The sequence below is a fragment of the Pelecanus crispus genome, chromosome Z, assembly GCF_030463565.1.
Source record: "Pelecanus crispus isolate bPelCri1 chromosome Z, bPelCri1.pri, whole genome shotgun sequence".
In the NCBI taxonomy this organism is placed as follows: domain Eukaryota; kingdom Metazoa; phylum Chordata; class Aves; order Pelecaniformes; family Pelecanidae; genus Pelecanus; species Pelecanus crispus.
Window position 1 is genome coordinate 35,994,045 of NC_134676.1, and position 11,737 is coordinate 36,005,781.

An 11,737-nucleotide genomic window follows, 5' to 3' on the forward strand; every position below is an offset into this window, starting at 1 on the left:
CCTGTACTCGGCACTGGTGAGACCGCACCTGGAATACTGTGTCCAGTTTTGGGCCCCTCAATACAAGAAAGACCTTGAGGTGCTGGAGTGTGTTCAGAGAAGGGCAACAAAGCTGGTGAAGGGTCTGGAGAATAAATCTTATGAGGTGTGGCTGAGGCAAATGGGATTGTTTTGTCTGGAGTAGAAGAGGCTGAGGGGAGATCTTATCGCTCTCTATAACTACCTGAAAGGAGGTTGTAGTGAGATGGGTGTTGGGCTCTTCTCCCATGTAGTTAGTGATAGGACGAGAGGAAATGGGCTCAAGCTGTGCCAGGGGAGGTTTAGGTTGGATATTAGGAAAAATTTCTTCACGGAAAGGATAGTCAGGCATTGGAACAGGCTGCCCAGGGAGGTGGTGGAGTCACCATCCCTGGAAGCATTCAAAAAACAGGTAGACGTGGCACTCTGGGACATGGTTTAGTAGGCATGGTGGTGTTGGGTTGATGATTGGACTGCTGATCTTAGAGGTCCTTTCCAATCTTAATGATTCCTAGTTTTTACTTTCATTATAAATCACCAAGCCAGGAAACATGCAATTGCTACTCTACACTTAATTGGTTTAATGGTGGACTTGATAATGTTAGGTTAATGGTTGGACTGGATGTTCTTAAAGGTCTTTTCCAACCTAAACAATTCTATGATTCTAAAATTATTATTTGCCTTTTAAAAAATACACATCTGAAACTACCCATCTGTAGTATCAGCTGCTTCATTTTACTAACTTAGGTGACTATTTAAGAAGAGAAGCATCCTTTACTTCACAGCTAATGTCTGGAAGTGAAAATTTAATTTGCCTTTTCCCGTTAATGCTTCCAGCACACTTCAATTTCTCACTACATGTTCCCAGAGTCACCACTACATAATTCACATAATTTCTGGGTGTCACTGTTAAATTCTCCTTTTGAAATAGCAGAGCAAACAAACCCTCAGACCAACTTTTTTTCCTAGATTTTTTTTAATCACTCCAATGTCATCAAGTCTCTAAAAACCAAACATGCAAAATCTGAAAAACATGGTCACGTATAGCACTGTAGACAGCACTCTAACATTTCTTGTCTGTGCAAAATAGCATTAAGATGATCCACAAGAAGCAATAAAGGGACAGATTGTGCTCTTCTGCCACACAGTTGAAGTAGCATCCAGATCATGAAGACTCTTTACCAGCTGCAGTCCGGTCAGAGACCAGGTGCAGCTTCATGCTGATGATAAGCTCAGTGTGCAGGGGCTGCATCCTCCCACTTTGGCATTTCTGCACACCTGCCACAGAACTGCCCATCTTGCAGAAGTCAACAGGAACAACTATTTGCAAAGCCAGATACACAGTTTACCAAACTACTTTTATATTCTTCAAGTTCTTATTCTGCTGACAAGGAAATTAAATTTTAGTAGTAAATAATCAAGTCAATATAGCGAAGTTGCTTCCCCTTTTCTCATCCTCACCAAAGACATGCAAAAAAGTCTTACTTGAAACCCTGAGCAAGGAAAAATGCGGTAGGAGCTCTTGGTTCTTTTTATCTGTTTTTCCTATACAAAAAAAAATAGATCTTCATGTCCTTCTGAAGCCAACATTCCACAGCTTCCCTCATACATTCTCATTTTAGCAGGGTAAGACACAAGAGAGCAATAAAAGGCTCCTAGGAAAAAAACCCTAAGACCTCATAGAAAACATGTTCCTTTTGAAGGGCAGAGGCAGAAAGCCTTGTGTTAACTCACCACCCAGTACCGCCATTTCCTTACCATGCACACCACAGAGTAACAAGCATATACCTTAAAAAACGATACACAAACTACAGGCCCCAACAAAGGTCAGAAAAGTCAATGGGTATGTCCCTCTCAGTTCCCTGAAGCTTTGGATCAGACATTTAACGTAGGCTATTTGATTTCACTATTCAACATGCAGAGACACACATTTTTGCACGTTCTTAGCAATTCTTCTCTTGAGCCTGGGAGGCTGCTTTTCCTACCTGATCTCTGAGTTGTTGAACAGAAGTCTGAAGGTTGAGAATTTGGTTAAAAAGAGGACTCTGCAGCACTGATTTTAACAAGCCCAGTTTCTCCTCGTTTGCAATGTCACCTCGATCCCGAAGTTTTGTCTGTAAGCGCTCCATGGCCTGGAGGGCCCGATGTGTATCTGTAGCAATAATCATTCTTAGTCAGTAGCAGTTTAGAAACAGCCACATACAAGCAAGTAACAGGTTTAAATGTATCCCTCTCTACTGTTCAAACTATAGACAACTTGAATGGTTCAGTCCTGAACAAAAATCCCAGCCCAAACATGTCTAATGAATCAGGAAGTCAAAGGCAGAGCACAAAACAGAAGCTAACGAAAATCACATTTTTGTCCATCAAGAACTGGGTTACAAAAGTGAAAGAGCCCTCATTAAAATTCAGTTACAGGAACTGTGGCTACAGAGCACTGTAAATAAGTAGTGACAAAAATAGCCATAATAGCAAACATTTGTCTTTTTCATACAAAGTTTTTAATTCTAGTAGAATGAAACAATGAAATCAAGACAACAGGCTAAAAATTAAATACACTGAACAAATGATGGTACACCTTTTGTTTTCAAATACAAAATACAAAACCCCAAATACATCATATATTTTTAATCACAGCAGATTTTTTTTACAGAACCTCTCTCAGAAGTACATACCAATGTCCTAAATCTATTGTGCACACTTGATTTGGCCACAAAAAAAAGTGATACAAATGAAAAAAATATTACCAATTGTTTCCAACATGTTTTCTGCTTCTCAACTTCTATTCCAATAATGGTAAGAGGCAGCAAATACAGTATTTCCCTGAAAAATAACAGAAAGGGAAAAGGGTCACATTTACAGAAGCACTAAGCTCTGAAGGAGAAGAAAAAAGCCTGACTTCTGAAAACAAGAAACAGCTCCACAAAATAACAATCCACAAAAAACGTATCTCCACAGATAATTAAAATAACCTCAGAGGTGACCATATTCTGAGTCACTCTGGAGCTCAAACCTGCCTGAAAACTGCTTTTAGGAATATACTTTGTAATACTTTTACATTTCCATATCAAAGCTGCTGTCTGCATACTGTTACACAACATGCCCTGCATTGCTTTAATCAGAAGCTATGAATCATAGCTGTCACTGATACTTCACACAGTTTCATTGCTTTCCTTTTCAGTGATTCATAAAAAACATTCCCTGCGGGATCAGTTTGCAAGTTCTATGTTGACAATTTCAGGTGCATGAGCCACAGCACATTTTTAGAAGTCACCTTTTAAAAAGAAAAGTCACATAAGTCACAAAGTCTTCATGCTACACAGACTCTCACACTACAGCCTCTGCTATTAACACCCATCTGGATGACGGCTGTGGGTCCGTGACCCCCCAGTGTGGGTTTCCAGGCAGGAAATTCTACACTGGGAGGAAGAAATTCTGAAATTGCTTGGGTTTTTTTTTTTCCCCTGCTTTTTGGGGGTTGGTTTGTTTTTTTTTTTTTTCCCAACAGTGTGTCTGCAATTGTTTAGAAATTTGTAGTGACAGAATATGTTTGATGGATACGGATGGCTGAGGGGAAGTGAGGAGTTCAAATATCATTGCAGGTGTATGAACTGAGCTGTGCATTTTGATAACAGGAAAGCACTTCAGTACAGCATCCCAACTCGAATCTGGTGAGCTTAGCAATGTGCAGAGAGCTATGATCACTAAGCACTCAGGAAAAATTAAGTTTTCTTGAAGCTTTGGAGAAAAATAGGGAAAGGAATGGTGTTGACAGATCTCTGGGTAAGACAGCCTAACTAAAATTCAACAGTACAATTAGCTGTAGAACCTGAGCAGGACAAGCACGAATCGATCCTCACAATAAAAGTAAGAAAACAGCTGTTAACATAGATTCATTTAGACAGAACACGAGCCAGGACAAACATTTTGACAAGCCTGTATTATTTGCAGTTTGTGCAGAAAACCCAAATCAAGTGGGTTTAAAATGGTTTCAAGTTCCATTGGCAAGTCTTCCCTAGTTTTGATACGCCTGAGGCTTCATATCAGCTTATTTTATTGCATCTGAATTTGCCAATACATTGGTACAGAATTGCTGATCATCCTTTTCAGAGCAATGTACCACTTAGGAATGGACATTCAAATCCTTTGAATCTGACTTTGTCAAAGTAACCTTATTCCATGATCCAAATTATGCATATCAGTAATAAATAAAAACAAGCCTTTATGAATTTGTCTTCTCACTTGGCAAGGCAAATCCCAGCACATGATTACCAGATCTGAAAACCAGACCAAATATCTTGTGTTTTCACCCTGTCACTCTACAAAAACAAGAGGAAAAAAATGTCTATTTTACTTGGGAATGGCTGGATGAGATTATTTAAACATTATAAAGGAAGCTGGCTTCCCCAAACCTTAATCACTCATAGCTTTTCCTTCTAGATTAACAAACTACTGCCACTTCTTCTGTTCAGAGCCCTTATTTACAAATAGAGGCATTTATGTGAGGTTCACAGGTGTTTTTCTCAGTGGCAATGCCAACCAAAGCAGTTCTTTCCTGTTTCACCATTCCAGTTCTTCCTCTTGCGTCTGTGTTGTGGATGCAACCAGAGAACTGCGTAAAAAAAAAAGATGTGAAGTATTTTTCAGTTGTTGCAGTGCCACGATCCTGTTTATCAAAGTACTATGTGCACAAGCACATAGCATCGTATGTTCAACTCTCATCTTCAGAGAAAAGTAATCAGGAAAAATACAGGGTTACTGTTCTTCCACTTTAGCTCCCTGAGAACCTCAAGAAGAGATGCAGCTGTAAAAAGTCTGTATCTTTTGGAGTAGCTGGATATTGCTTTGTATTATGATTCAATTTGCCTAAAATCTCATTCTGGGTGTGCTGTGAAAGGCATGTCTTACAAGTGACAGAACGAACAAGGTCACCACTGTGTTCATACAATCCCCGAGATACAGACTCTAATTATTTATAATGGAAGCTTTCTATAACCAGACACAAATCCTAAACATACTCTATAGATGGAGATGAACCTATCCAATTTGCAATGACAAGAAGTCCTTAGCTCTGCTAAGACACTCATGATATACTTTCTATTTACCTCATGCTTTAGAGGTAGGAATACTGCCCCAGGGCTATCTTAGCGTCAGCAAATCCATTTTTAACTCTCAGTTAAATTCTCCTTATTTTGTGTTTATATTAGCAGGGAATCCCTCCTCAGCTGACCAGCTTAATGCTTTTGTTGATTGCAGCACTAAACAGGAGCAAGACGGAAACAGCTGTCAGGATGTTTTCCTCAGGACACTTCCTCTGACACAAAAGCAATGCATTGAGGCACACCAGCATTTCTACATGTCGCAGTCCAAGATGACCCCTCTTCACTCTGCCCACACTCTGAAATGGCGAAAAACCACGTGACTCTGCTCCTGCTGTGCCACATCCATGCTAACAAATGGGATCTGTCAGCACCAGCTTAGTGGTACAATAACATAGCCCAAGTACAGGGGAAGCAAGCACACATCTGTCCAAAATGCACCACAAAGACATACCCATAACTACCACCACCCACTATAGCTGCAACTCCTCGCCTTTAAGACAGCTCGCTTCTAGGTATTTTAATAATATTGCACTGGGGAGAAGTATACAGCCATGCCTGATTATTTGTTGAAAGGCATAAGTCTATTATTTGCTATAGTGAAAATTTTTATAATGCCACCACAGACTTCTAGATCCACAAATGGGAAGTTTAGTTCCGATTCTCTCACTTTTCACTCTTGGCAGTCTACATCACAGGAGTCTGAAGCCAAAACCAACCCTTCTATACATGAAACAAATACTGTTCACACCTCAAATAGCTTACTAGCTTAGCCCAAAGTAGATTTAACTATTTGTGTATTTCAGTGCTAAAGTTCATTAATCTCTTCACACTACTAAGAACACTGACTGAATGAGACTTTTTTATTGGCAACTTGAAGAAATACTGTTAAACGAATAGCAAGTTAAATTCACTTTCAAGTTTTTAAAGGCACAGGTACCTGAAAGATGTGGCTTTAAACAAACAAACAAAAAAAAGCACCTTCTCTTTTTCCTCCTGCTTTGTAACAGGAAAGTAGAAAACGCAAGTAATTTTAGACAGGTACATGGTGAGAACCATCTTCTACTAAGCATGCACAAAAGTTAAAGACGATCCCTTTCAAAATTGCATTTCTGAAATTTGATTCTTCCCATGCTAACAAACAAAAATGTGTTATATACACATTTCTCCACTCTTTATGCTGCCCTTCTTCTATAAGATCAATTGCCAGAAACAGTTGGCATGCTGCAGCTCTGGTTTCTTTGTGCGCTCTCCTAAAACACTAAAATCCACAGGTGTCAGAATTTTAAAAAACAGACAAGAAATGTGTGTTGATCACCTCCTTTCCACTGCAACCATGCAAGCCAGTTAGCTAAACAGCCAAAAGACTCATGAAAAGTGAAAGATGTCCCATTTCCAATGATTACTCTTTCACACCTGATCATGTAGTTCCTACAAGGAAACTTACTGCTTCATTGACGGATACTCCATCTACTATTTCACAAAGTCATTTCAGATAATACCCTGGAAACTAATGCTCATAGCACTGGATTAGCAAACATGCAATGCTAAAGATAGAAAACACAGTAATAGGCTTTGCCCTGTAGCTCCTGCATTACTTGAAGTGCTCTGAGGATAGAGAGGAAATGCACATCTTTAGAGTGATCTCTAGGCCCAAACTTTGGCTAGGAGCTGCTTGAGATTAAAACTAAATCTGTTTCAATTAATCAGTGCCGTAATCACAACATGCATTTTATACCTGCTAAGAAGAGTATTTCAAAACTTCTAATCTAAATTTCAACACCTGGGCCTGGATTTGGCTGGGCTAGAGATATCCCTTCATACTTGATTTTTATCCCGTGTCGTTTCCCTCCCCTACTTTCTGGCTATCACTCAGGCATATTGTGTTAGCACCGTGTGGCGCAGGAATGGAAACCAAACCGCACAGGAAGATACTAATTACTGCTAAACCTTCTGCTTTGCCTGCAATTTCCAGGAGCTCTTCCATTTTGCCCAGTTACCTCCCACACGCTGGCTACCCAAAACTCCTTGGGGGCAGTCCTGTCAATATAAAGGCAGCAGAAGCCATTCACGGTACATTGAAAGACCTCACGCTTTTCTATGTATTCTTCTACTGTCACAAAGGCAACTTTGCTGTTGTACTTTCTAGGATTATGAGCAATATTACAAGGACTTGACAACTGTAGCCTGACTGGCATAGCCTTCACTACTCATAATGAAAGATATACACATACTTAGCACGCAGCGAAAGGGTGTGGAAGTAAATGCAGGAGAGCAGCAACCAACAGGGAAAGGAGGATAAACAAAAATAAAGCGCAGAAAGGAATAAAGAAGGAGAAAAAAGGCTATCCTACCATGTTACTGACAGGACAATGAGGCTGCCAAATTAACATCAACCATTTGGTTTCATCAGCCATGTGACCCTGGACTGCACACTTCGGGATGACAGAAAAGAGAACTGATTCAAATTAAGGATTTAATACAAGCAAAATAAACATGCAGTGTTCCACAAGGAACAAAGCAGATTTCCACTGACTACCTGGAATCTAACAGGCAAGCATGAGAAGCCTGAAATTTACATTTAAAAGCTACGCTAATGAAAATTGTTCTGAAACATTCAAAGCAGAAATAAAAAGCTAGTTCAGAAACTAATGTACAGCCTATGTTAAGACTGTAAGCATTTTGTTTGAAAAGTGACATTACTAGCCTCTTGAAATTTAGCACAACACTGAATGCATCGAAAAGATCTAAAAAGATGACAGTAGTGTCTCTATGTTAAAGTACTGTGACAGAGCTGAACAGCATTATGTATTTTGAAGCAACTATGAAAATAGAATTTTGAACATTCAACTATTTTTAAGCTTCTGTACACATCACAGTATTATATTGTATTAAGGAATTATTGTATTAAGGAAACTTACAATGCTTTTGGATGAACAAGCAATCTGTTCACTGCATTTAATTAATAATGTTCTGTAACACTGTCAGAAGCCCTACATGAGCGTAATAACCATGTTAGCCGATGTGCAAGTTACAACTGCAACTGGGAAATGGGCCCAAACTAGACTTAATGCTTTCACCCACTGACAAATGTGTGTGATACAGGGTATTCAAAAGTAATTTGTAAAGAGTATTGCAAAAATAACAACACAGTAGCAGAAATTTTTCTGGTGGTATTTTTTTGGTTAAGGAAACCAACAGATCATCTGTTTACAAATAAAAAGATCTTTCAGTAAATATTCTAAATTAACTGCAATCACTTTGTAACTTTTGAAATACAGGATTAGCTTCAGAAACTGAAAAGCAACTGTTTAGTATATGCAGAATATGTGCAACACTACATATACTGAAATATGTATGAAACCCAGGCATGGTTAATATTGCCCCTTTATGTTTTCAGCATAGGCAACTGATTACTATACTCACTAAACTCAGTTAAACCTGATGAAACATAGTTCCTACAACAGCTGCACCTCTTAATGTATACCGGGTTCTTTGCAGAGGTGACAACACCATACATAAATGAATAAATAAGAAGCCCCACTGAACAGCTGTCAGTAAGCTTCAACTAAGAGTCACCATTTTCCTTACAAACTGAAACCACAAACTTCTCATTGTATATTGTGACAATAACAGGCAAGTAATGCAGAAAATCATTACAGCATGTAACAAGACTACTGTGCAAAGTGTCTCAGATGCAAGGACAGGGTCTGAAAAGCCTACAAAAGAAATACTCCAATCCCGTCTAGGCAAAAATGGTGTATTTATATATTGACTTGTTGGGAATGCCAATGGTGAAAGAAAACTGTCCTTACCAATGGTGATACAGTATACTGCCAGCCTGGCATTGTATTGGCTTAAAGTGCTTCAGCAGGGTGCTCAAATATAAAGCCAATTAGGAAGTTTACTGGATAAACTCCACAGAATTTTAAATTTTCTTACATGAAACATGGAGCAGATGATTTAAAAGGTCTTTATAATGGTTCTCAATACACCAATTAAAGTGTTATCTATTAAAACAAAACCATTTACAGCAGTTTGCGTGACTGAGAAGTTGTATGGCTTTCTTCTCTGAAGAATTCAGACACAGAGCCAGATGGAATACAAAGATCATGCATTACTATGTAAGTAGTGCAGTTCTCTCTTCCGTAGTGCTGATGCTGATCTAACTCTCCTAGTGCACTTTTGTGTGAAGAGAGGGGAGAATGTATCCAGTTCCAGATGAAAAAGCTTCTTGAAAGCACAAAGGAAGCCATTCGAAATAACAGTGCTAATAAGTAAATGTTACATGCATATTGCTCTTAACAAGACATGGAGAGATAAAAAATATGTATACTAAAAATGGAAAACAATTTTGGAAAGAAAAGGTAAGGTGATGTCCTCTGTCACAAAAAATGTCTCTAGTTAAGGTGGGTATGTCCTCAGATATTTTCATTCTGCATTCTTTTCTTCTAATGTTACAGTACTTTCCATTTCCACAGCAGCATCAAATAACATTTCCCAAAAATATTTTACCACTTCCCCCTTTTCTGGTTTAGATTCTTCCCTCCCAACAAGTTGCTGTTATCTTGGAAAACAGAGTGCTGACATGGGAACCACAAGGCATTACATATTAGACTTCTGCAAAGGCAGAATTCAGACCCTTCAGCTTGATTACGGGTCACTGCTCTGCTCCAGCAAGAGATTCCTGCTACCCTTTCTGGCACCGAAGTCAGTAAGGACGTTTTCTGTTCAACAGCTTATACTAGCAAAATCTGCTGCATGTGTTAAGAAGCAAAAATATAAAGGGATGAGGCAGTGTTTATAAAAGCAAAAGAAAAGAAAAGAAAAAAAAAAAAGAATACAACATTGTTCAGCCAAATGGCAAATCAAATCTGTTAAATGTGGTACACAGAGTTCAATTCAAATGGTCAGCTTTGTGACAATTTTTATTTTACTTTCTTCCTACTACTCCTTCCAGCAACGTAGGGAGGTAGTGGCAGCCGGGGGGGGGGGGGGGGGGGGGGACGACACCACACGAGAAACAAACCATCCCAAAAGGCAGACCCTTTCCTTTGCACAACCAGACCCATCAAAGGGCACAAGGGAGGCTTGCACCTCGCCCCTCCACTTCCACTCTGCCAAAACGGTCCCGTTTAAAGGCAGACCCGGGGAGATGCTAGAGAGCTACAGCGGGGCCCGGACCTGCGAGAAGCGCCAACACCAGCACGGCAACAGGTACCGCGGCACGGGCAGCCGCGGACCCGCGGTCGCCGCTCCGCCAGGAGCCCGCACCCGCCGCGGAGGAAACCTCCGCTCTGGCTCGGGCCTCTGGGCCGCCTTTGGCTCCCAGCCAGCCTCAACGCCGCCGACCGCAAGCGCCGGGCGAGGGCCGCTGCGCCCGGGACCCCGCCCCGGGCCGCGGCCGCCCGCAGGCCCGCGGCGGCAGCAGGTGAGGAGACCTCCCCCGGCGTGAAACACTGCCGCTGGGGTTAAAAAACAGAAAAGGGGGTGGGGGTGGGCAGAAGTCCCTGCAGCAGCTGGGAGAGGCTCGGCTTTTGTTTACGTGAGGACGACTCCCCGCCAGGCCGCCCGAGCCCACGGACCGCCCGCCTGCCGCAGGCCGGAGCCGCGGCCCGGCCCGGCCCGGCCCCCAGCGCCGCTCCCCGCCGCCCGCCGACAGCTCGGCCCGGGGCGGGGGGGTAGCAACAGGCTCAGCCCCCCCCCCGCGGCTCCACGGCCTCTCTCCTCCTCCAACCGGCCCCCCCGGCGAGCCCGGACGGATCACCAGAACAATAATAAATAAAACTTCGCCAGATAAATACGTTTTAGAAGGCCGCTCAAAACTCCAGCCGCACGGCGGGCCCCTCCCCGCCCGGCCCGCATCCCCGGAGTACGGCACAGCGGGCTCACCCCGCTCCCCGCCGCCCGGCCCGGCGCCCCGCTTACCCCGGCGGCTCGGCGGGCCCCGCGGCCCGGCCCCGCTCTCCGCCCTCGCCCTTCCCGCCCCCAAGTAACGGCGCCGAGCCGCGCCGCGGGGGAAGCGCGCGCAGGCACGCCCCGGCGGCCTGAAACCTAATCCTGCCCCGCCGCCCCCCCGGCCCGGCCCGGCGCAGCCCCCTCCCGCCCGCCGGTCTCCGGGCGCGGCCGCCCCCCGGCACTGGCTCGGGCGGCCGCCCGCAGCGGGGCCGCGGCCGCATCCCGGCAACGGGGGGCGGGGGTACCGAGGGGGTTGGTGGGGCACGGCTGAGGGCTTGCCGCCCGCCGCCTCCCTCGCTGCCGCGCCGCCTCGCAGCCCTTCCAGCACAGTTCGTGTCTCCCCGGCTGCGGGCGAGGCGGCAGACGGGGCCGAGCGGCGGAGCGCACGCCTTGCCGGGGATGGCGCCGCGGAGCTGGGCTGCCCCGATTTTCCCTCCCCGGGCTGAGGGTTCGCTGGCGAAGCGAAGGCGGCGGCGGCGGCACGGTCACCCCTGCCTCTTTCAGGTGGTGCCGTGCCTCCTGGGGGTGGGCCTGGCCCCCCTTGCTGCCCGCTAGCCACCGGCCTTGCCTGGCCCCCCTTGCTGCCCGCTAGCCACCGGCCTTGCCTGGCCCCCCTTGCTGCCCGCTAGCCACCGGCCTTGCCTGGCCCCCCTTGCTGCCCG

The 11,737-nt window shown here is 44.0% G+C and overlaps 1 protein-coding gene across 1 annotated transcript in view; it reads right to left on the reverse strand.

Annotated features, from left to right (window-relative positions):
- The window catches only part of MPDZ (multiple PDZ domain crumbs cell polarity complex component), a 91,569-nt gene extending 88,788 nt beyond the window's left edge, over positions 1-2,781 (reverse strand). The window contains exons 1-2 of the mRNA XM_075726462.1: positions 2,766-2,781; positions 2,004-2,170 (exon numbers count right to left, since the gene is read on the reverse strand). Coding sequence (XP_075582577.1) covers positions 2,004-2,170; positions 2,766-2,781 — 183 coding nt within the window. The remainder of the gene's footprint in view (positions 1-2,003; positions 2,171-2,765) is intronic.
- Positions 2,782-11,737: the final 8,956 nt, after the last annotated feature.